Source organism: Tinamus guttatus, unplaced genomic scaffold (assembly GCF_059628265.1).
Source record: "Tinamus guttatus ecotype Peru unplaced genomic scaffold, ASM5962826v1 Tinamus_guttatus_pri_ptg000058l, whole genome shotgun sequence".
Lineage (NCBI taxonomy): Eukaryota > Metazoa > Chordata > Aves > Tinamiformes > Tinamidae > Tinamus > Tinamus guttatus.
The window spans coordinates 5,860,899-5,887,892 of NW_028288592.1; the positions used below are offsets into that span (position 1 = coordinate 5,860,899).

Below are 26,994 nucleotides of genomic sequence, written 5' to 3' on the forward strand. Positions count from 1 at the left end.
CTTTCATTAACACGGAGGTGGACATGAGAGCACTAAATCTGAGGTTAATCTTCCCTTGACAAATGTTAAATTTCCCAACACAGAAAGTAAATCTGAAATATTAATTAATATGCTAAAACATCAGGGTTGTTTTTGCTGTTTTTGGAGTGTTTTTTTTTTTTTTTTTTCGAGAGGCATTTGTTTTTCTTTCTTGAGAATATATTTACCACAATCAGCTTTTATTTTATTTTATTTTATTTTATTTTATTTTATTTTATTTTATTTTATTTTATTTTATTTTAATGTTTTTTTCTCATGGAGAAATAGAATATGGAATAATGCATCTGAGTTTTTTTTAGCATCTTTATTCATCCTCAAGCATTCAAAACTTGCTCATGGACAATTAAATTTCATTGAAATTAACACTGAAAAAATAAGTAAAATCAACTGTTAGCACTTGGTGAGACAAACAAGTTGTCGCTTAGCATAAATTGCAACATATGCTTATTGCATAATATAGGAACCATTTATCTCATCATAGCTCTAACTTCACTGATGAAGTATAACTAATGCAGAATAAGGTGTAATCAAGAAGAAATCACATTTTGTTTTTTGGTGCTTTCATGCAAATTCAACAGGACTTTTGTGTGGAGCACTTAAAGAATAAGATTGCTCTTTAAGTGGAAACAATAGAGCAAACCGATGGAGGATTTTTTTTTTTTTTTGACTTGATTTTCTGTTCTGTTCATTATTATCATGGTCTTTTTTCTCTCATTTTCACACAGACACACAATGAATGAAGTGTATTCACATGACCCTTCTCTTCATTTTCCACTGAGGATGTTTTCTTTACTTGAACGCTAATACTTTTGATTAAAAAAAATGCTACTGAATACGGTGTTTTCCCAGTCATTCTCCAGCTAACAATGGGAAAAAAATACATCATAATTTACCCTTATTGTAAAATCCATTAATAAAAAAATAGCACTAGTTTGCTTGAGGCTAATAGTGTAATCATCTCTGCTTTCCCTAGCACAGTAGTGACATTATCATGGTGGTGGGTTTTCTTGTGGAAGCCAGAATGTGAAATTCAAAAGCAGTCTACGCAAGATGCTGTGTGAATTTCTGGTGTCTGTATTTCAAATGTGCATCAAAACTCCCTTTTTTTGTTTTAATGGATGGAAATTAGCTGTTTGTAAATATATCCAATGTTTTTTAACACAGCGAGCAAGGCAACAAACATTAGGAGCTTTAATTTAGCTATTGTAGAAATTTGTATTTTCAGACATTTTGAATGTTCTGAGAGTTATTATAGGAAGTATGCTTAATGAACAGGTATATGCAAGAGGAGTATGATGTTTAGTTAGTCATCCAATTACTTGACTCTTTCAGTTCCTAAAACATATATACATGTTTTACTAGCTGGCACAAGACATTCTGGGAAGATGAATCATAATTAAGCAATGTGATGGCATAATTGTATAGTGAGGCGGAGCTTGTTTAATTACTTCACCAGAGGAATAGGATATACACTGGCTAATGACTGATGAGTTAATTAAACGTATAAATCACTCTAAAATTCCCTTTTCAACCAGTTCCTGTAAGTATTAACATCATTATTTGCTTCTTTTTCCTCCTGTGAATTTTAATGTCTTCTAGAACAGTCAGCCTCATACAGCATTCAGCAGTTAAAGTACTTTGATTTAAATGTGGATTTCTGATAGGGGGAAAAAAAGAGTCCAGATTGTAACGCCATCTGGTAGCTTTTCAGTACTTATTTTACATCACTTAATTTCTAGCTTTTTTTTTTTTTCCCACTTCTGAAATTGCTAATTCACTTACAGTTTGAAATAGAGATAATGACCTGATCTGTTCTGAAGTCTGTCCAGCTTCCAGTATAAATGAAGCGCAAGAGCTATTATATATAAGATAAATGTCATCATCCCATGAGCTCCCATTGACAGGCTACTGCCCTGGCTGTTAACAACTCTCTGCTATGGATGGTGTGCAACAGACACAAAAAGAGACTGCTAATCACTGGGAATATTTGTGAGAGTCTTCTCCCAAGAAGACCCTAGAAGACACACATGTTTGATCATGTAGTTAAGTACGCATAAAAAAATAGAATCATAGAATCAAAGACTGCCTAAGGTTGGAAGGGACCTCTAGAGGTCATCTAGTCCAACCCCCCTGCACACACAGGGTCACCTAGAGCACATGGCACAGGACTGCATCCAAGCAGGTTTTGAAGATCTCCAGAGAAGGAGACTCCACAACCTCTCTGGGCAGCCTGTTCCAGTGCTCTGTCACCCTCACTGTTAAAAATTTTTTCCTTAAGTTCCTGTGGAACTTTTGGTGCTTCAGTTTGTGGCCATTACCTGTCAGTGGTTACCACTGAAAAGAGGCCAGCACCATCCTCCTCACTCCCTCCCTTGAGGTACTTATAGACACTGATGAGATCCCTTCTCAGTCTTCTCTTCTCCAGGCTGAACAGGCCCAGCTCCCTCAGCCTCTCCTCATAGGGCAGACGTTCCAGGCCCCTGATCATCCTTGTAGCCCTGCGCTGGACTCTCTCCAGCAGCTCCACATCCTTCTTGTACTGTGGAGCCCAGAACTGGACACAATATTCCAGATGTGGCCATAGCAGGGCTGAGTAGAGGGGCAGGATCACCTCCCTTGACCTGCTGGAGACGCTCTTCTTAATGCACCCCAGGATCCCATTGGCCTTCTTGGCCACAAGAGCACACTGCTGCCTCATGGTCAACTTGTCATCCACCATGGCACCCAGGTCCCTCTCTGCAGAGCTGCTCTCCAGAAGGTCAGTCCCCAGCTTGTACTGGTGTCTGGGGTTATTCCTCCCCAGGTGCAGAACCTTGCACTTGGCCTTGTTGAATTTCATGAGGTTTTTCACTGCCTAGTTGTCCAGTCTGTCCAGGTCCGTCCGGATGGCAGCGCAGCCCTCTGGGGTATCGGCTACTCCTCCCAGTTTTGTGTCATCAGCAAACTTGCTGAGGGAGGACTTCATATTGCATCTAGAAAGGGCAGCGCATACATGACAGCTGAGTCATTTAGAAGGACTTTGCATTGTTAGAAACCTTAGCTGTTCCTTACACTAACCATTTTTTGTTTCATTACTGTAAACGTTACTCCTGGGGTAGTTTTGGAGTTCACCAGAAAGTTCTCTCCAGAACAAAGCCTGAATGTTGTTCTGGGAACAGTCCACTTTCAGGACCTCCTCTCAACAGCTGATATGGATAAGACTTAAAAAAAAAAAAAAAAAAAAAAAGCATTTCTTCAAAACAGCTGTGTTTTGCACGTTCAACCACCTCATATCTCTTCACTCCAAATTCTGAGAAAAGCTAGCAGGGACCTTAGGTTCAGTCGTAAGAACATCCAGGTAGGTGAGCTTCAGCACAGTTCTCCCATTCTTTTTAAACATTCCAAACTGGAAAAAAACAAACCAACAAACCAACAAACAAACAAGCAAAAAAGATTGAATTGTATATTTGGCCTTCAGGGAACACTGCATACAGGATGCCAGCTGGTGTCTCTCACTCATGCAGTTAAGGGTAGCCCCCTTTAGATCAAGCTGAGAAGCAGAGAAGAAGATGAAGCAAAACAAAATCTCCCAGGAACTGGGTGAGCAGCTAAACTGTGTGGCTGTATAATGGTAATGGTAATGGTAACAGCTGTAGGTATATAGTGGTAATTAATAAAAGATGGCCTTGGCATAATGGGAATTTGAAGCTGTTGCAAGGAAATTCTGCTTAGTTCAAGTAGATTAAAGTGAATCATAATCAAAGCAGTTTATTGATTATTTAATGACAAATAATTAATCCACAATCAGTGAACTATGAGTCCAGGATCAATAACAGATTCAAAAGATAAACCACAACACTTGACGCTGACAGAATTTTCATAAACAGAATTTTCATAAACTCCAGCTGCTGTTTCCACCACAAAATGTTTCTGCCAGTACTGTTTCATGCTGCTTGTACACTTCTTTTTAGGCTGACTCATTCTTTGTTTCAGAGGTTTCTTTGCAATTCCTGAGTTGTTGATCCAGCTGACCACCCTCTTCATCTTTAGCATGGCTACTGAAAGGCTGATTAGATGATTCCTGTTTAGCGTAATAAGTCTTGAACAAATGCAAGACAGTTTTGTGTTTTTTGCAAACACACACAAAGGCAATTTACCCTCACTTCCCTTTCATGGCACGCATTGCTCTCCGGGCTATTTGCTAAGGGAAGAATCTAGAAGCATCCCCAAAATTGTTCACCTACAGCAGCTAACCAACACATAAGGACATGTAGAACTGACTTAATTCCTTTGGTTGTGCCAATATCCTTCCTATTAAAGGGCCCTGGGGAAACATCAGTTAAATGCAGGAAATAAGTGGGCCGAATCTGTTTTCTGCTATCCACTTGTAGAATTTTTTTTTTATTGTTAGAACCTAGTTTACACAAGTTCTATGAAGAACAGAAATCTATATGAAAAATACAAAGGCATATATTATAAGCAAAGAGAAGCTAGTATAGTAGATGATATAAATCATGAATAAAAGGGACCTTTGTAAGATCTAGACTAGATACAATTCTAAAAAAAACATGGATGTCTTATGTTATGTACAACACTACGCTGTTCTATACTGTAGGTATATACTCTGTGATCCAAATCTCCATTATTTTTGTTTGTTTGTTTTAAAGAGCAATGCCTAAATCACTATAAGGTGCCATATCCAATGCTTTTTAAAATATTAAAATTAGTGAAAAAAAACTTTTATTAGTTTTAGAGAATTCAGATCGTATCCAATAATGAATATTCCCAAAGTTCTTCTGAGATTGCTCATGTCACTTGCTGGCAAATCAATGTATCATTATGGCATTTTAAAATATGTACTTTCACCCTCAAAATTAAGGAATGATTATGTACAAGTTATATGCTTTTGAAGTGCTTAATTTTTACAGCTGAAGAGAGAATTTCTTCTAGCTGAAGAGAACAGCAGTGAACTCTTTTTTGTATAGGTCTTTCACCAAGAAAATCTCCTTGATATCTGCTTCAATAACCCTTTTAGGTCATGTTTGTTACACTTGAGTAGCCTTTTTTTCCGTTAGAAATGTAATGTTGCAGCTCACTAGATCAAGGTCATCAGTTTGCACCTCATCATAGCAGCTCCTCTAAATCTTGAACGAATAGTCAGAGTACATGTCAACAACAGCTTCAGTAATAGCAAAATCAGCAGAAAGTATTACAGGAAAAAATAAAGGTGATAAACGTAAAACCCTTATCCTTCTCCATTGGTTTAAAATTGAGGTCATTCTAGCTATGACAAAAAATACCATTCCTCTGAAAATGTCTGAACTATATGCAAAGATTTTTTCTTTAGATATTCTGAAGCAATTTTTACTTTATGTTTGCCAATAATTCTGTGTTTACACTTAAATGAAATGAACATATTTCCTCTCCTGGTTTCAGTCTCTATGAGGGTTACCTCACTGCATGTGCGTTTCATCAGGTTATTAAAAATATTTAATATCAACACCTTTGGAAAAGGCAAACTCTAGATCTTATTCTTGCAAATCTTGCAAAATGTCTAGTATTTCATTGTTTCATTAGAATGCGTGGATATAAGAGATGTATACACCATACACATATGCAAACACATACATTTTCAATAATAGTCTAACATTCATGCAAAGCTGTTAACATCACCTACAGTATATTTCTAAAGTTTCTTTTTTTTCTGTGAATTTCTCTATACTTCATAAACCTTGATTAATTAGGACTTACTTACAGCACTAATCTAAGCACGCACAAGGCACAGAACTAATCTCATTTACACTAATAAAAATTAGTGGATAATACTAGTGCTAAACCATACTAGTATATCAATACTAATACTAAGTATACCACAAAGTAAGACAACAACCAGTTGGGTCATAAGTAGAATTTAAGGAGGAGAAGAGAGGAGAGAAGAGGAGAGGAGAGGCAGAGGCAGAGGCAGAGGGAAAAGAGAGGAGAGGAGAAGAGAGGAGAGGAGAGGAGAGGAGAGAAAAGAGCTGAAATGTTTCCAAAACAGGAAAATCCTTACTTTTTCTTTGAAAAATGAGTGCTTCTTCATCTATTGTATCTTCAGTGCCAGTCACTGAAGTAATTTTGGCTTTTTAGAGGTCTGTCTATCCCAAAATAGGGGACTGTGCAGGTGTTCATGTACTCAGGAGTAGCCAGAGCACAAAACATGCTTGCTATAAGATCCTCAGTGTTATGTTTGTTTGCTTTTCTTTTATTATTGCAAAGTTTCCTAATAAATGTCTTAAAGCAGTCAGATAAGTCATATCTTTAATTTTCTCATATATGTCTAAAACTTGTACAGTAATACAGAATTGAGATAAACTAAAAAGAATAGGACTTTTTCTGATTTTAAAAAATAATTAGCAATCATTTTAATTTGAATCTGTGCATGTTTTCTCATAGTGCAGTATCCCATCTGTTTTGTTTTTTTTTTTTTGGAAAATGTGACTGTCTTTGCATAAGCAGATCATACGTCACAGCCAAAAATAATTATTCTTTTGCTATACTTAATGTGTTATTATATTCAGGTTAAACCTGCATATCCCATTCCCCTATGAAAAGATAATATATACACAACTGCTTTTTTCAATCCTCCTCTTTTTAGGAAACTGTATTTTCCATTTTTCTGAAACGTGTAGTCAGAATTCCCTTGGTTTATCAAGATGAGAAAGGAATAGCTTCAGTCTAATAAAGCAATCTACATATTTCTAACATTGATCAGGTATGTTAGCACAACCTGTATTTTAGATAGGCTGAAGCATCTGTGTTAATCAACATCGCTCATTTCTCTAAGTTTACACAGTTAGAAAATTGTTTCATTTAGGAGCTGGCTCTGCTGCCTACCGATTTGCTCTAATTATACCTGGTAGATACCAGCAAAGGCAGAGAGTAAAAGACAGTTTGATCTCACCTGGGATGTGATGCTATTAACTCTTGCCTGTCACTGTAGACAGCATCTGCCTAGGTGATTGCTCTTCGATTGCTCCACTCCATGGTGGATTAAAATCAATTGTTAGTGGTGGTATAAAATAAATTATTATCTAGACACTGGTCTTGCCCTAGAAGCAGTGCTTGTAAACAGAGATTGGGAAGGCTTCTTTCTCGCTTTCTGCTAAGTATGCACAGTGAATACTTCCTAGTGCATCCAGTGAGGAGTGCCTCACATCTCAGGGCTTCCTCTGATGGGGCAAAACTAGCCCAATGGCCCAGGAATGTAACTCCTATTTGTATATGTACTTCCTCAGGGTTAATAAGATCATAGGAAACCTGTGTCACATACAAGCAGTGTGGTGTTTTCATATCAAGTTTTGGGTGCTTGAAGGTATGTAGACATGACTGAAATACTTATAGAGGGCATTGCAAGATGGAAGGAATCAACCCTGCTGCACTCTTACCCATCTTGACAAAGAGAAGCGGACACTGCGCTCCTATTGTTCCTTCAGTTTTGTTTGACTAGTCCCAGTAGAACTTCGTAAGAAACAAATATTTTTGAAATATGGGTGTTTAGGACCTGCAAATGAACTGGGGAATAAGTTATTTGACAGAACAGATAGATTGTCTAAATTCATTTACCTTCAGTCCTGGTCAAAAACTGTCTGACTGTAAATACAACAAGGGCAATAGTCTTACCAGCCCAAGTCCAGGGCTTAGACCTGTTCTTATAGGTCCTACATAAAATTTTAAACAAGTCTTTTTCTTACATTGTAAAAGGTGATAATGCATTGTCTGTCAGAAAGATGCCAAGTACATCATGCTACTGTTTGCTGTTAATTTATCTGTAAGGAAACCCAAGAGAGAAAGAAAAATCTGCCAAAAGAACATAAAGATCAAAATCTTAAATGTGAAAATGCCCTACCTTTAAGTGTCTGCTTCATAGAATGGATCCTTTTTTGATTGCCTTGATTCTACTTATGGAGCAGGGCAAGAGTAGGCTCACAGAGTGGAAGTTGTGAACAGAAGTTCATGTATTAGGATTAGAAAGTCAGAGATGTCTTAAATCATACCCATCCTGAGGCTTAGAACTTTAGTCATGGTTCCTATCTCTCACCTTTCTCCTCCAGAACTATCACTTCGTTTGAACTGAACATAAAAAAGCACACTTGCTCTGAAGGAAAGATGGATAGTAAAAAGCATTAGGAGTTGCAGGATGAATGTTCTTGTCAGACTTTTGCTATCTCTCTCTGGTGCAGAAAATGTTAAATTCTTTTTCTGATGGGAAAACAAAGAGATGAAAAAAAAAAAGAAACGTTTTAGAATAGATTCTAGGTGACTCTAGGAAGATGAGTCTTCACAATCATGGCAGGATTCAATTTGGTCCAGCTAAGGAGCAAGCAGAAGGAGGAAGTGTATTTTAGTATCATGCTAAAAATACTTCCTTTAAAACACTTTTTTTATCTTATATCCCCTGCAACGTCATGTCTTTGTGTCAGTATAAAATCCAATATTGCCAATTAAATTACATCAGTCTTAGACTTTTCATTAAAATATGTTCTCTACATGGGCTAATCATGCCTAGATCTTCCTAATCAAATGTATGTCTCTTATTTTTGACTCAGTTGCTTTGCATTTATCTCTCCTCTGACTTTTATGTTCCTCTCCAAACCATTTTTGAAAATAGTGAGTTATATATGAGTGTTTTATATACACACACAATATTTTATAATATTAAAATTATTATATTATAATTTAAATATTTAAGTATTAAATATATAATATATATAATATTTTTTCACACAGAGTAGGGGTCAATAGCAAAGGCAGTTATAAAAAGCAATGCATGTAGGGCAGAGTATGTAAAGAAACAGATGGGAATAGAGATGATATAGCCATGTACAACATACGGACATGTAGTTCTAGGTCCAGTAGTTAATCAAATCAATGACATTTTACATAATTTAAAAACTACTGTACAGATGTGGGTCAGTAACTTATGAAAAATATCTACATACAGACTATGATATTTTTAGCTGTGGATAATTTTGAGTAATATTTAAAGCAAGTTAATGTCAAATGCAAGGCCATATCTGTTTTATACTAGAAAAAAAGAATCGAGTCATCACAAGGGACTGTGTAGAGGCACTGGAAGTAGAAGAATTCCAAAATATTCACAAGTATACTTTAAAGGATGCTGTAACTCACACTTTGTGAAATGATTATTTACCTGCCTTAAAATTTAGAAGCTATTTTAGTCACCATTCAAAGGGTAAGGTTAAGCTATCTGGAATATTAGCTTTTAAGCACAAATATCTGGAATTATCTTCTGGTTACTCATCAAGCACCTTCCAGATGTTAGGTGCTCTATAAACAATATCAGCAATTTTGTTCTCCTTGAGATGCCAGGGATGAGCAGACAGAAAATTACTTGGCCCCTGGCAACCTTGGTGTGTGAATCTCAAGAGGATAGAGTATGTATAGACAAATAGGCAGGAATATTTAAGTTGTCTAAATAGAACAAGCATCCCTCTTTATCAAATATTTATTTTTAAGATATATTTTATATCTTACTAATTTTTCAAAGGAAGTCTTTGACTATAATCACAATGGAAGAGGTGACTGGATACAATAGAGGGCAATTAAGGAGCCCAGCAAAGAAATGTTTTATTGACACTGTCCCTCACAGCATCCTCCTGGGCAAGCTCCAGAAGTGTGGGATAGATGAGTGGACAGTGAGGTGAATTAGGAACTGGCTGGATGGCAGAGCTCAGAGGGTGGTGATCGGCAGTGCAGAGTCTAGTTGGAGGCCTGTAGCTAGCAGTGTCCCCCAGGGGTCAGTCCTTGGTCCAGTCCTGTTCAATTTATTCATCAATGACCTGGATGAAGGCACAGAGTGCTCCCTCAGCAAGTTTGCTGATGATACCAAACTGAGAGGAGTATCCGATACCCCAGAGGGCTGCGCTGCCATCCAAAGGGACTTGGACAGACTGGATAACTGGGCAGTGAGAAACCTTATGAAATTTAACAAGGCCAAGTGCAAGGTTCTGCACCTGGGGAGGAATAACCTCAGACACCAGCACAGGCTGGGGACCTTCTGAAGAGCAGCTCTGCAGAGAGGGACCTGGGTGTCATGGTGGATGATAAGTTGACCATGAGGCAGCAGTGTGCTCTTGTGGCCAAGAAGGCCAATGGGATGCTGGAGTGCATAAAGAAGAGTGTCTCCAGCAGGTCAAGGGAGATGATCCTGCCCCTCTACTCAGCCCTGCTGAGGCCACATCTGAAGTATTGTGTCCAGTTCTGGGCCCCACAGTACAAGAGGGATGTGGAGCTGCTAGAGACGGTCTAGCACAGGACTATAGGGATGATCAGGGGTCTAGAACATCTGCCCTGTGAGGAAAGGCTGAGAACGCTGGGCCTGTTTAGCCTGGAGAAGGCTGAGAGGGGACCTGATCAGTGTATATAAATACCGCGAGGGAGATGATAGTGAAGATGATGGTGCTGGCCTCTTTTCAGTGGTGGCCACTGACAGAACTAGAGGTAATGGGCACAAACTGAAACACCAAAAGTTCCATGAAAAAATTCTTAATGGTGAGGGTGACAGAGCACTGGAAGAGGTTGCCCAGGGAGGCTGTGGAGTCTCCTTCTCTGGAGATCTTCAAAACCCGCCTGGATGCCGTCCTGCGCCACGTGCTCTAGGCGACCCTGTGGGTTTGACTAGATGATCTCTAAAGGTTCCTTCCAACCTTAAGGATTCTATGATTCTATGATTTGTTCCTCACTGTTACTGTTTCATAAGGAAAATGAAAGTCTGCAAGAAATGATAATGATGGAAAATATAATGAAATATGGATATTGAAAAAAATGTTAAATGAGTTACTTTAGGTAACATACAGCTGTGGTATTGCAGAGAAAGTCATTACCTAGTACTTTGTGAGCATTTAATCTATTTCTTCACATGATTCTTAATGATAGAAAACCAAAAGCATTTGGAATAGAGTTACATATATATGATACATGTGTGAACCAATTTATGCCTTAAAGTTTTAGACTGCAAATAGTTGTTGCTTCCTACCACTTTCCTTTCAAGGTACCTTTTATTTTAAAATGTTTTCAAGTTTCAGTGTTGTTTGATTTGGATTCTTATAGAAAACACACTGTATTAGTATTCTCTTTAGTACTAGTATTTAGTATTAGTATTCTCTTCTCTCCTCTTCTTGTCATTTCACCTCTATCTTACTGTCTTTTTATATCCTTTTCCATTTATTATTTCTGCCTAATTAAATCCAGCAGATACATCATAAACAAATATTTGTTGCTATATTTGCTATTTATATTTTATATGCTTTACTTCTTTTACCTGTGTCTTTTTTTTCACTTTGTACTATAAATTCTATAAAGCTTAATAGAGAGATATACTATAAAGTAAATTTACTTTAAATTTAGAGTGGGAACTTTAGAGTTGAAACTTTTCTTTAAAGGGGAACTCTGCCTTTTTTATGTGTTACCACTGTCAATGTAAAACTTCAGAGATAGAAGAACATAACTTCTTCTGTCTCTGAACACTACAGCTTCCTGTTTATATCCTTTTTATTTTTTTAGGTACTTAAATCAAAAGTAATATGTTTATGAATATTTATAGTTCTGAATGCACCACTACATTTCTATAAACTCAGTATAATCCTAATTAAAGTAAATTCAACAGTAAGCTCTTCATTAATCATTTTGCTTCTTGTCACTTCAACTTATTTTTCAATCTTTTTTTTCATGTAATATTGAATGTATTTTTTTTCTTTCTGTTCTTTCTTTCTTCCTCTATTTCTAACAGTTCTCTCTGACACTTGAGAAAATCTTGAGTTCCTGTGAAACAAAGGTTTTATGAAACACCAGGAAGCCTAGAAAGTTATAAAGTCAGTTAGACAATTAAAGTCCCACATAATCTGTGTGTTTCAGTAATGTTCACAGTTTCCTGTATTTCTTCTAACATCATGCTAATTTTTATAAGAAGAGATCTTCTCTTTCCAATCATGTAAATATTTTATGAGTTTGTAGCAAACAAGTATGGTGGTTGGTATTACAACCGAGAAAAATACATAATGTCTGCTAAAATAAAAAGCATCATGTTTAAAGATGGATGAGGAACTCAAATTACATCAACTTTCTACTGACAGGTAGAGAGATGGAACTTCAATAAAATATTGAAATACATGATAAGGTTAAGTTTAATGTGACTTTTAATTTACTATTAATTACTTAGTAATTACTTTCTGCAAAGATAGACATTCATCATAATTGTTTTGACAAGCATGGACACATAATACAAAATCCCATGGGCCCTCTAAAGTCAGTGGACATCTCTTATTCAGAATAAATATGGAACAATGCCCCACACATTGAAATGATGCAATACCTGCTATATTTCATAATTGTCTGATCTTCTTTACCCTTTGTTTTATTTCAACAGCTCTTTTCACTTAGGTATCTCAGGCAATAGGCACCAACACCCACTGACACTTTTGAATAAAAAAATATAATCACGATTGTTCCCATGGCATCCTCCCTTAGGAACTCTTATCTCCCCTGTTGTTATATTATTTAATGTATTTATCTCTGAAATAGATAAATAAAAGACTTAAAATATACAAAAAATACACCATAGTACTTTCCCTATTTTACAGATGAAATTCTGATGTATGCATCTATATGCAAAAACAAAGTATATTTAAATATATGTATGCATACATTGTGTGTAACGTGAACTCATGCTCACGTTCAAGCTCAATCCAATCTCTCTTGCTTGTGCTGTCTACTGCTGATAAGTAAATGCAGTGATGCTATTCAGTAACTTGTGGATTTAAGTGGCATACCCCTAGTTTTACATTTCATCTCAAAATCATTTTCTTGCTCGCGAACACACTGACCTAGTGTTATACTACACAAGAGGATGATCTGCAGATCTCAGAGCAGCTCTCTTATTTTTCTTATTTTTGGACAGTATGGCAGGAGTACTGCAGGGCCTATTTGGGCACAGGAGGGCTATCTTTATAGCAGCTGATGAATGCTCTAACCACAATCCAATGGAGGCAGTATTGAAGACTTAACTGGAGACTCTTATAGAAATCTTCTAGTGTGTAAACTAGATCTCTCTCTGTTATAAATAAAACTTTGTGGAACAGGTAAAGAATAGGGAAGAATCCTAGAGGGCATCCAATTATTTTCTGAGTAGAAAACTTGGCTACAATGAGAGATAAAAAAATATATCAATATGTATATCACCAGGAAAAACAAAAGAAAACAAAACAAAAAAATACTGGTTAATCAGCAGGTGGAACAAAACTTGAAGATTTTCATGAGATACAGTTCAGAGATATGCAGAAAATTAATGCTGTGGAAATTCCTGGCAGTTATCCAAAGTCAATACTTAAAAAAACAAACAAACAAAAAAACTACAGAAAACAAGATAAGAGAGTTTTAAAATCAAACATGTTCCTGTGATAAATTCCACAGCTATTCTCACAAAAGCAACCTGGTATTGACCTAACTTGGGAGATGACCTCAGCACTGAGCCCCTGGAGCTGTGTAACCTCTGTGTTCATGATCGAGGAAGTAAAATGTGATGAATATGCTTCTCTCTCTACTCTGAAAAGAGGATAGCAGAGGATGCACACTTGCAAAAGAAAAAGTTTCTTCATAATTGATCTCTGCCTAAATTTCCAATGATCTCTCCACAAATCATGTCCCTTGCTTGCCATACTCTGGGAGGCCCTTGGCATCTGGTTCAAATTACTGAGAGTGGTATGCACAGGAAGGCATAAAATAGAATTTGGGATCAAAATGAAAGCATGATTACTGTTTATTTTGAAGGATATTGTGACAGGGATAGTGCCTAGAGATTGTTTTCAAACAGCAAAGATGAAGTAGGTCCTCTACTCCTTACTTCTGACGCTTGCTTCTCTGGATGTCTATTATTCTTCTGAATATTCACTTATTCCTAAACCAACTCCTGACTCCCCAGATAGCACAGAAGTCTTTAGGACTCTGAAATGGAGGAGCAAGAAAGGGACAGGGGCAAGACAGACTCCAGGCAATGGTAGAACTGCTACCTAAACTCACATACCTGGTCATACAAGATGGAATATTCCTGCACAGCCTGGTCTGCTCCTGTAGGAGGCAGCACAATAGAAAAATAGCCACCAGTATTTGGATCTCATTAGTAAATTAGTGCAGGGAGAGAGAACGAGAGAGAGCAGGAAAACTTCTTAGAGGTGGAAGCTAGCAGAGGGACCCCTCCATAATACCAAACGTGCATTGATTGTTTTTGAATGATGTTCTTGAGGACTATTTTATACTTCTGCTTTGATTTCTGGAGCAGCCTTCATCTCTCTCTCTGTTTGTTCCAGAATGAATTATAGGTAAGAATTCTCTACACTGACATTCACACCCTGACCGTTAACTTCTTATCCTTGAATTGTTCATCTGTAGATAACATTTTATTGGTCTGTGCGCTAAGACAAAAAGTAAGCTTGTTTACTTGCCCCTGAACAAAACTGTTTGGCCTATACTGAGCTCAAACACACTTTAATTCACCAGATTTCCTGTCCTTTAGACAGTGATGTGGCCTATGCTATTTTGACTTCTTGACATCTCTTCTCAGTGATGCCAAGAAAAGCACCTACAAGCTTTACCTCTGTTATCACTGTGACCCAGGAGTAATCATAGCGTGCAAGGATTAAAGTCTGTAAAAGCTGCCTATTAGCTCTCTCCTCTCTGAACTTCTCAGGGAACTTTTGTGTCTGCAGAATATGTAGCAAATGACTGTATCATGGGAAGCATCCAAGAGGGAGAAAGAAGGTCTTATTGTGAGGCAAAAATTGCTTGGAAACTAGTCAGTCTTCATGGAAGGAAAAGTTTATTTGAAAGGCCAGGGACATCTGCTGGTAAAGCATTTTACCAGAATATATGAGACCATATTACACTGCGGGAATGGGGGGTGAAAGGCTAGGAGGAGGAGTCACTGCTTAAAGATACAGACAAAATGGGACAGGAAAAGAATGAAGATATAAAATGGATCAGTACTCCAGGGCACAAAGCATCAGCTCATGGGAATGCTGTAGCTGTGCAGTGCACATGCAAACAGACTTTCAGTTCTATATCTTGGCTTGTTTACTGGAAACTGCATTCACTGCCAGTTGCATCAGCTAACTAACCTAGCGGAGCTCTAAAGTTATGCATGTTCTTGTTTGCTGATACCAAAATGATAATGCAACATTTTAAAACTTGAGAACTATTTGAGCATCTCTGTACCGATCCTTCAGGACTGGATGTGCCTGTGAGACTTTCTGTCTAAGTAGGAAATACAAGCCACATACATACCCACCTAAAAGCCATCACCAGTCACCCATCCTGCATCACTCTTTTATTTATGCATAATCTTTGAAAAATTCAACCTGGCCAGGATTGTATGGGACTCATCTGGACTAAGGATAAAGTAGAGGACAAAAATAGCCCATAGCTAGCTACTTCCCAGTGTACCTGACTTGTGCACTGAGCTTGATCTGCTTCTGATCACACTCCTTAAGCATTTTTCTAAAAGTGTGATAGCAGAAGTGTTAGTGAGAAGGGCCTGTTATGGTGGGATCCCACTTTATGGGAAATGATACTTTGATTAGCCTGGACTCCAAAGTAGATATTGCCCATAAAAGATTCTTCAGTTGCAGTAGGAACATTCCTGGTTATGATCACACAGAATCACAGAATGGTTAAGGTTGGAAGGGACCTCTAGAGATCATCTAGTCCGACCCCCCTGCTCCAGCAGGGAGACCTAGAGCACGTGGCACAGGACTGCATCCAGGTGGGTTTTGAAGATCTCCAGAGAAGAGACTCCACAACTTCTCTGGGCAGCCTGTTCCAGGGCTCTGTCACCCTCACAGGAAAGAAATTCTTCCTCATATGGAAATTAAACTTCCTATGTTTCAACTTGCACCTGTTACCTCTTGTACTGTCACCAGCCCCGCAGCCACCACGAGCCTGGTCCCATCCTCCCTGCATTCACCCATCAGGTACTTGTACATGTTGATGAAATCTCCTCTCATTCTTCTCCAGACTAAACAGGTCTAGCTCACCTATCATACGATAGGTGTTCCAGTCCTTTAAGCATCTTTGTGGCTCTATGCCGGACTCTCTCTAGAAGTTCAATGTCCTTCTTGCCCTGGGGAGCCCAGAACTGCATGCAATACTCCAAATGCGGTCTCACCAAATCAGAAAATCAGAAAATCAGTAGTAGAATCTAATATAGTTGGTCTACATTACAGTGGTATAACCTGCTTGGACTTGTTTGTGAACAGGCTGCAGATTTCAGAATCGATTTTTTTCTGTTCAATGATACATCAGATAAATCATCAATGATATAGCAGGTGAGTCATCTTTCACACTTTTTAAAAGAAATCAGAAAGAAGTCAGAATAAACACCACTTCAATTCTTCTGTGAGATAGGACAGAAGAAGGTATGGAACATTTTTACTCTTCTGGATTTAGAAAAGATATAAGTTTGTGTTGTGAGTCATGAGATAGGCTCTAACATCCAGATATTTGGATATTATTGGAAGATTTTTTTCCCATCTTTGTAGTAGTTCCATTTTCTTTTTTGCTAGAACTGCTGTTGAATGCAGCATATTCATATTCATAATCAATCTTTGTAGAGCAGACTGTGCTGCAACATGCTAAAAGATGTTGCTCATTTCAACATCTCTGATTTCATTGGCTAATATGCAACTGTCTTGCTGCACATTACTGCACGTTACTTTATGAATTTTGCAGGGGATCTACTTTAGGTATTTTGAAAATGTGTGAAGTATCTGAAAAAACCCTAGAACTTTTCATTCACATTTCCTATTACTTTTACCTTATTTTTGTGTCATAAATGGAAAATAAATGACCTTACACATATAAGACAGAAGCAATATTGCTGGTTTCAAGCATTTTGTCTTCCTTCTAATGGTTCTGTGAACATCAATTGGTATTAACTAGTATTTGAAGAAGGAATGTTTTGCTCTCAAGCTTCTTTTATAGCTTTTTCACCAAGAGTAATTACTCATGCATTATTTCGACAATTACAGTTAAACAAAGAATAGAAAACATGGCAAATAATAAATAGACAAAACCTTCTTCCTAATGTCATAAAACATGAGTCTTTTATCTATATTCTAAAACTGAATAGCAAAATATTTACCAACTAACAATGTTTATGTATTGTTTAACTCCAGTGCCCTTACAATACCACAAGTGTTTAAGGTCAGTGCAGAATGAGCAAATAAGACTGTGAAAGAAACTAACGTTGCTGTCCATTTGATTTAGGATACTTAAAAAATAGAAGAACAGACAGATTTTCAAAGGAGACTTCACTAAGTGTGATGAATGTTCAACAAAACTAGCTCAAAGCTGTTGTCATGAATATGAAGCTGAGCCCTTGTTGTTAGTGAGGTTAATGACATGCCCACCAGTACTGATGAAAAAGATGGCAAAGTGAATAAGACTAAGAAAATCAACAGTGAAGAATATATTTAAAAGAAGAGATACAGCTAGAAGAGATTATTTAAGAGTCATGTTGAAACTATTTTTTGAAGGAGACAATTATTCATTTCTCTGTATTAACACCTTTAAATATTTAATATGAATAAATTTAATGTAAAGATTTCAGTCTTTGATAGAAACTCTAATATTTCTGTAGGCAGATCATGCCTGTTATCCTCTCTCTCCCATTACACTGATGTTCATTTAGCAGAGAAAATCTGTAGTTTCTTAGAGTGAGACATTAAGGCTTCTGCTCTTTTACTTTTTTACTTTCCAGAGTAAATAAATTAGTGTTTAACATTTTTGTCATGGTAACATTTGCCAATGTAATGATACCTTTTTCCTGAAGTATGTGCAAACCATAAAATACATGGTGAATGAAAAATAAATATTCCAATATGTTATTGGGTATGGTATACCCAGAATAACTGACATGTAAGTAACTAGCACATGGAAATACTTAAGATTTGTAAAGTAAAATCCCATTAGTTTTAATCAACATTTTGGTTCTTCTCTTCTCCTAGGTGTATCATATGCTTTGGTATGGGTGCTATGCTACCTATGCTATTGAGAGTTCATCCAGTCTAATTGGATCTAGTCTAGCCAGTCTAAATCCTTCAGAGCCATTGTAATCAAGAGTTTAGAACATTATCAGTGAGAACAGACCACATCAAAAGGATATTTTGTATGATAAGTAAGACAAGTGACAATGATCTGTGTGCCCTTAAACCCAGTGTAAACTCATGATTTGATTTAGGAGTAGCTAATGTAGCAGTCATTAAAACTATTTTGTGCATGTTATTACACCCTATTAAAACTTAGAAAGCACATTCAAAACAGGATTTATGCCTGATATTCATGGCAAATTTTCCTCTTTCTTCTAAAACAGAGAATTTGTACAGTTCAGTGGGATATGAAAGAGTAAGTAACATTTTAGTACATAGCTATGCATACATAGAGAGAGAGGACTGATTATCCATGCTGAAAGCCAGTAAATTTTTTAACTTGGCTCAATATTTTCTGAAAAAAAAATCTGGAGAATATAATACTGGTATGAAATGATCTACCTGGTTTGAATTCCAAAAACAGACGTGCTTAACAATCCTATAGAGATTAATGATTCTGACAAAAAAAAAAAAAAAAAAAAAAAAAAAAAGGCCTACAGGTATTCCTATAGAAGAAATAGAGTGTCCTAATCATGTAGGTGGTTTTAAAAAAATACCTTCCAAATTCTGCTACATTGGTTTTAGCATCTGAAGGAAATCTCTCAGTGAATACTCATTGTGTTCGGAACTCTAGTGCCTTGAGTGCTTGAAACAAACTCCAGCCCCAGAAGATATGCTTTTCTGTCATCATTGAGATACCTATCATATTTCAACTGATTCAACTATCTGTTCTTCAGCCATTAGCTGATTTCATCCAAGAATGAGATTAAATTGATGGCATACCTGTTCTTTCCTGCCTATTACAGGACCAGTTCCTATTTCATTTTAGAATAGCTGTTGCCTGCTCTCATAGATTGAATGAACATCCACAAACAGCAGTGTTTGGAGCACACAAGACACATCACTAGCACAGAACCTTCAATTTGATTTAATCTAAAAGGAATTCAATTATATGCTCCAGGAATATTCTGTAAGAGGAACTAAAGCATTCTAAGTGAGAAAGAATGGAAGATTCACATCAAAAGTGCAGTATGGATCCAAACCCAAAGTTCTGAAGTATCCAAAAGAGCTCTCTCTCTCTCTTTTTTTTTTTTTTTTTTTTTCTTTTTAAATAAGCAAGCTATTGCTGAATAAACTGCAGACCAGGAAAAGACATTCCAGGAACTCTGCTGGATTAGATGCTCAATAGAGAATTTAATAAAACATTGTGCTTAACTCAAACTTAACCAATATTAAAAAATGCATACACAATTCACAGGCTGTATTTGGTATATTAGTAAGATTTTAATTAGTAAGACATCAGAATGACAAAAAAAAATTTAAATGTACTCCTTAAAATAAACAGCATTATGGAACTCATATACTGCAGTTCTAGCTTTTAACATTAAGAGATTTTACAAACTTTTAGACATTATAACATAACATTATTGATATTCATCATTGTACTATGTCCTGCAGCACCACCAAAAAAATGTATCAACAAAGCTGTTCTTTTCGTACTCTCTAACCTAGAAATTAAGGCATTTACGCAGAACTCAATTTTAAATTAGAGGTTGCAAGAAATAAATAAAAAATGCCTTTGTTAATTGAATGCAAAAATTAGTTCATATTTCTTATGAATTCAGAAAACTAGTAAGGGTTTAATATATCCAATTTGTCCTCCGCATTATTATTGCTCTATAAAGCTTAGATACAAATTGAATTTAAATTATATTTTCAGTTCAGTTAACAAAAGTATTGCTTCCATATTGTTGTTGTCTTTTTTCCAGTTGTTTCATTGCTCTTCTGTTCCAAAGAATGAATTAATCCTAAAAGAATTATTTCCTGCATAATTCTGACCTTTTACTATAATCCAAATAGTAGTTAGATTAAGCTTAGAAATAGGACATAATTATGCTGATTCTTTCAGAAAGGTTGTTTTAAACTTTGAAAAAAAAAAAAGCATTGTTATGTGCATATACAAATAAAGCATTGGTTACAGTTCACATGAATTGACATGTATGTATCTTTGGATTAATTTAAATTTATCTACCATTTTAATGTTTGTGGTTTTGGCATAATTTCCCACACTTGCATTAGCATTAATGGACTGCATTTTTATTTCACTTTTTTGCACTTGGTTAATTATGCTTTCTTTACCTCTCAGTTGCTGTTAATAAGCCTCTTTATGTATATCTCATTTTTGTATGTTATGTACAAGTTACATTCAACAGCTTAATGAGTGACTGTAATGATTAATTGGTAAGTTATTTTATAAATTTTGCTCTTAACACCTTTTGAGATTAGCTATCTAAGCAAATCAATTGATCAAGTTCAGAAGGAAATAACTTTGACTATATATGGGAGCATTCTTTAAATCTTTTTCTTGTAATTATCAGTTCATCATTCTGCACTTTCAGCCCAGACTCATGTCTGAAACAAAGCTCTACATTTGCATTGAAGAAAATGAAGGAAATAAATGAAGGGATTTTGGGAGTTTCATACTTTAAGTATGAAAAAGGAACAGGAAATTTTATCAAGATGTATGAAGTAATCAGAAAATTTGAGTAAAACTTTGCCAAATCTAGACAAAAAAAGATATCTAATGCCAATTTTGCATACATTATCTTATTAATGTGTCTCATCAGGTGCTACAACCATTGAAAAGTACGATCTGAGAACAAATATATGGATCCAGGCCGGAATGATGAATGGCAGAAGGCTTCAGTTTGGTGTTGCTGTCATTGATGAAAAACTGTTTGTCATTGGAGGTCGGGATGGTTTAAAGACATTAAACACTGTTGAATGCTACAACCCAAAGACGAAGGCTTGGACTGTGTTGCCACCAATGTCAACACATAGGCATGGTTTAGGTAAGGAGAAAGCTACCACATTTTTCAGATATATTGCTTATAATGCAAGCTTAGCACTCTTAGTACTCTTAATAGTAACAGTAACTGCTTAAATTGTTGAAATTTAAATTGTTTAAAATTGAAAGAAACTTAAATGGCTTTCTTTTTATCATTTTCCAAAATATTAATACTGAAAGAAACAGAAAAGGCAGAAAAGCAAGAACAGAAATCCTGAGTCTTACACAGGTTGGTCAGAAAATTCTTTTTTTTAACAGATTTTGAAAAAGCAAATCTTACTAAACAAACTAATGTATTATACTATTATACTAAACAAACAATGTATTATGTGCTTTCATTTATCTGATATGGTATGAAGTATGCTGATATTCTGTGTTAGTGATGGACTTTGCAATATACAGATAGCAATAGCTTCAGCATGACTGATTGATAGAAATATTTTTCCATAGCTCATCTCAGGTAAGTTTCATTTATGGTGTGATCTATATGACTATCAGAATGCTAAAGATTGCCTGATATTTGGAATTGTAAAGAAAGATAAATGTGATATCTAAATTCATTTCCATTTCCTGAATCCAAATACACAAATAAGAACTCTTTCTTTTTATAAGTTTATTAAATCTAACCTTTTACACATTTTCATCTAAGCTAGTGAACTCTTCCTGTTTACTATCAATGGAGAGAAAAAGGAATTTTGAAAGTATAATTCATGTTATCTATTTTAAAAAATTTCTGTAGAATAAAATGAGTTACACCCTAGAATACAATTGGACTATGTACACGTATACATATGTTGTATATGTCCTGATTTAATTTTTCATTAGCAATGTGTATTATAATTTCATTGGTTTCCAAAGATATGCAAAAAGACAAGATTTAAATTAATATATTTTCATATGTCTGGAAGACAATGGAATTATGCCACATACTACTAATGAGGAGTTAAAATTAAAACAAAACATGCACAAACTATTTTTCTCCTTTCATGCAAATTCCAAATCAAGATAATGCCATAAATAGGGATTAAAAAAAGGAAAACAAGGACACCTGTTGTTATATATTAAAACTGCTTTCTTTTTTTTACTGAATTATTTACCCTTTTGTGTTAGCTGTGTTAAAATCTTAGTTATTATATTCATTTTCTTTCTGGAAAATGTCTGGAGACTACCAAGCACGAGAAAATGAGCCTATCAGTCAGTAATTTCACTGTCTTTTAAGTCATCAGATATCCCAACTACAATTTACAATTCTGTTGTTTTTGCTGCTGCTGTTGTTATCTCCATTATCATTATCACGATCATGATATTTTTCAGATTTTTTTAGCTAAGGGTAGAAGACAATTTGATTTACTCTGAGAAATATGCAATAATTTTGTTTCATTTTTGAAATTCAGCAAAACACACTGTATATTTTCCTTTAAATAAAATATATTTTTTCTATCATTCATATGTCCATACATACTCACATATAGACATATAACAGGAAAAAATCCTCATTTATTCAATTAAATGAATAATATTTAAATGTTTCAAAAATATCCTTTCTTATTCATCACCTGCAGGGTGATGAGATTTTCTGTCTTAAAAAGAGTAATTTAGAATCTGTATGACATTCCTACCATCACATAACACAAATAAGGCCTAGGAAACCAATCTGTCCATTTTCTGTTCTGCTAAGGTCGCTCAGTTTGACAAAATCATTATGAAGTCATGAAAAATAGAAATGGAAAAGACCTGCTAGGTCATTCTACCCATTCCCCTGAGTTGCAATCTGTAACAAGTCTTTTAATGTTCTTTTGTATCAATATCTCTCAAAATCAAAATGCATATTTTTTTCCTGACATTTGACACTAGTAATATGCATTTGTACAGTAGCTGGCATAATGCAGTTTGGCTATTAAACATGGTCTATAGGTTTTACAGTAAAAGGTAGTGATGGGAATCTATGTCAAATGGCACGGTGATATGAAATAGCTCTGTGATTTCAAATTGTTTCTGAAGATCAAATGTAATTATAATGATGCTGAAATACATATAATGTCTTCCGTGCCAGTGTTCCAGAATTTTACAGAAACTGTTATTACTTCTAATACTCTTCTCAGAGGAGTGCTAAAATCGCAATGACTTGAGCCATTACACACAAAAACATTAAGAAAACATTAGGAAATGCACAGTAGAGAAAAACTTTTCCCAGCGGCAAGACAGGCTGATTCAAGCCATTTGTAGTTAATTCCAAACGCTTGTTATTTTGGATTGACACTTTTATGGCTACTTTTGAATCAATGGATGTAAACGGTGCCCTTATACTTTAAGTAAAGCTTCCCAGGAATGTTGACAGAATCACAGAATGGTTGAGGTTGGAAGGGACCTCTAGAGGTCATCTAGTCCAACTCCCCTGCTCAAGCAGGGACACCTAGAGCACACTGCACAGGGTTGCATCCAAGTGGGTTTTGAAGATCTCCAAAGAAGGAGAGTCCACAGCCTCTCTGGGCAGCCTGTGTTGAGATGATGATTGAAACAAAAATGATATATTTCGCATAGGGCAAAAAAAGGGGAACTTACAAGGAATCTCATCACTTGAGGTGAGGAAAAGAAAAACAAGCAAACAAACAAAAAAAAACCTTTTGGGTATTGTGTGAATTGATGTATTTTTTACATGTAAAATAAGGAAAGTTTTAAAAATTGTGATTTTATTGACCTTTTTATAAGAGAGATAATGTTTTGTAATAACTAAAAGGCGGTGATGGAAATGATTAAAGGCAGCGGTTTGTAAACAACAGAGTTATTCTCTTTTTTCTCATTTGAAACTGCATAGAAACTATAATACAGTATTTCCTGACATGCTTAAGTAGTAGATTTTTTTACCATAAACTTGCATAAAAATGTTATTTTAATAAGTATCCTTTTTAATGAGGAAGAAATATGGATCCGTAGTAAGAAAATAATTTTCATTTATTTCCTAAAATATATAGTTTGTTATATCTTTTTAGTAATGATGACAGAGCTAACTGAATTGTATTTTACATACAAGATTTGTAACAGACATCACTACTTTAGACAGATGTCTTTTTGCTGATACCTTTAAAAATATTTTGGATTTACTTTGTTGTAACTAAGATCATAGCCAGGAAATCCAATACCTTTGTTCTCTCTTCATACAATCATTAGTGAAATTATGTGAAATAAAGCTGATATATGTGGAAATGAGAAAAGGAAAATGAAAAAAAGTCACATAGTGAAAGAATATGCTGCAGGAACTCATGTTAGGTGGTTTCAGTGCCATCAACAGAAGATGAGTTGGTGACAGTTGGTGACAGGAAGCAGCAGTGACAGGTGAATAAGTGATACTAATAGTCAAAAAATAAAGGGTGAGCTGAGGGACCCACAAATTTTATTTCAGCTAACATTTACTTTAGTTTAACAGACAAATAAAATAGTGTGCAATATAAGAGAGTAATATGAAGCCAGAAAGAGAGAGAAAGGTGCAAGTGAAATATGAGGATGGTAGAAGAACCTACGTGAGAAATAGGAAACAAGTCAGAAGACATAAGCAGAAATCAAGAACAGGAACAAAGAAGGAGAAAGAGAGAGAGAAAAAAAAAGTAAAACAGACTGTGGATGAACAGTTGATAAATTAAAAGTCAGGGAAACGTGTGTAGGGCTGCTTCATATGAGGAAGACAGAGACTTATCTAGAGGAGGAAGGAAGGAAATAGAAAATCAATGATAAAATGCATTTAAATCTTAGATTTAGTCTTCTCTGCCAGGTTGCTTAATTTGCATTGCCCTGTTCACTAGCTATTTAAAAGATGCTTAAGCTCATGTTTTAGGCTATTTTTACAATATTTTGTTACTTATTATGCCTAGGCTTGAGCTCTGGGCCTTGTTTTGGTGAATTTAGCAATTTCTCTGTCCGTACTCCCATGCAGCATTTGCAGGATGATCAGAGTGGAAAGAAAGATGATGTGGATGGCAGGAGCTAACAAAACCTGTGTAGCTGAGCCTGAAGACAGGTTCCAGGATCCCATTTCCTCCCCCATTCATGGTAGACTGAATTTTGATACTTGGGTCCAGATGAGAAACACTACACAAATACCTTCCTTTCCTTGTTGAGTGGAAAGCCCCCAAGGAAGTTATTGTTAAAATGGAAGCCTGGGGCAAGTGGTGGGAGATACGTCATTCTGATTCGTCAAAGTCCAAATCATTTTTATATGTTTTTGTTTAACAAGATTTGTCTGCTCTGTTAAGTGTTATATGAGTGATTGAAAGCCTCACATGGACTCAAGAAATATTATGTGTCAAGAAATATTATCTCCCAAAGAGCGTCCTTAAATGACACCAAAGAGGATCCTGTGTTGTGAGTACTTTAATACATACTGGAAATAAATTTCCTTTAGCAGGAATTTCACAGTTTTCTCCAGTGAGATCAGTTTTAGTCAAGAACTAAATATCTCACCCTGGGCAATGCAGTTGCAAAAGAAAAGTTATGCTGATATTCATGAGATTTAGTTTAACAAATAATCCGTTTTTGAATGTGAGACAGTTACCTTTTGTTTTTTGAGTTCCAGTAATGCGCTCAATTTGTAATTTTGCATTTGTTACTAAGCCTACAAAAAAAAAATCAGCACAGCTTCTGTGTATGTATAGTCTGTGTCTTAAAAACTATTGCAAAAGGCTAGAGATGTAGACTGCAGAAAATACACAATGGAGCTCAGAGAAAGAGGTTTTATGGGTAAGACTCATGTTTAAAACAAAACTCCCAATACTGAAAAAGGAACGAACACCTTTTTATTTTTTTCCAGTTTTACTCTTTAATTACGATACACAAGTAAGTGGATGGGTGTGAATATTAAACTTGGTAGAGACCCAGTTCAGGAGATATTTGTATGCTGAGGTACTGTCCTAGAAAGGGAACAAGAGGCCATAACCAGAGAACAAATGTATCCCAAAGACACCTGCTTCTTAGATCCACCTTGATTTTCCCTATAGTCTTCTTCCATGTCTACTCCTGTAGAATAAAAAATGCTAGGCAATGAGAAGGAACAAGAGGACTAGCTGAGGCAAAAGCAGAGATAATCCCATAATTTGTACATCGTAGCAAAAATTGTTAATGGAGGGAAAAAAATGTTGAGAAGCTGAAGCATCAGTCAGAAAGCTTGAGGCAAGATACATACCAAAGGGAGTGGGTAAAATCAGTGCTAACACATGAAAAATAAGATGGAACTCTACTGAGGCCGAAATTAAAAAAATATTTACCCTCTATTAGGAATTAATCCACAAATAATACTAATGATACATGAATATATCTAGTGATTCGAATATACATGGTAGCTTGTACAAACACACACACACACACCCACACACACACACACATATCATAGAATCATAGAATCACAGAATGGTTAAGGTAGAAAGCGACCTCTAGAGGTCATCTAGTCCAACCCCCCTGCACACACAGGGTCACCTAGAGCACGTGGCACAGGACTGCATCTAAGCGAGTTTTGAAGATCTCCAGAGAAGGAGACTCCACAACCTCTCTGGGCAGCCTGTTCCAGTGCTCTGTCACCCTCACTCTTAAGAAATTTTTCCTTAAGTTCCTGTGGAACTTTTGGTGCTTCAGTTTGTGGCCATTACCTCTAGTTCTGTCAGTGGCTACCACTGAAAAGAGACCAGCACCATCCTCCTCACTGCCTTCCTTGAGGTACTTATATACACTGATCAGATCCCTTCTCAGCCTTCTCTTCTCCAGGCTGAACAGGCCCAGCTCCCTCAGCCTCTCCTCATACGGCAGATGTTCCAGGCCCCTGATCATCCTTGTAGCCATGCGCTGGACTCTCTCCAGCAGCTCCACATCCCTCTTGTACTGTGGAGCCCAGAACTGGACACAATATTCCAGATGTGGCCTCACTAGGGCTGAGTAGAGGGGCAGGAT

At 36.1% G+C, this 26,994-nt stretch overlaps 1 protein-coding gene across 1 annotated transcript in view; it reads left to right on the forward strand.

The window, feature by feature from the left end:
* KLHL1 (kelch like family member 1) overlaps positions 1-26,994 on the forward strand; it is a 212,004-nt gene that overhangs the window by 138,076 nt on the left and 46,934 nt on the right. Inside the window, exon 7 of the mRNA XM_088540305.1 lies at positions 20,843-21,067. Coding sequence (XP_088396431.1) covers positions 20,843-21,067 — 225 coding nt within the window. The remainder of the gene's footprint in view (positions 1-20,842; positions 21,068-26,994) is intronic.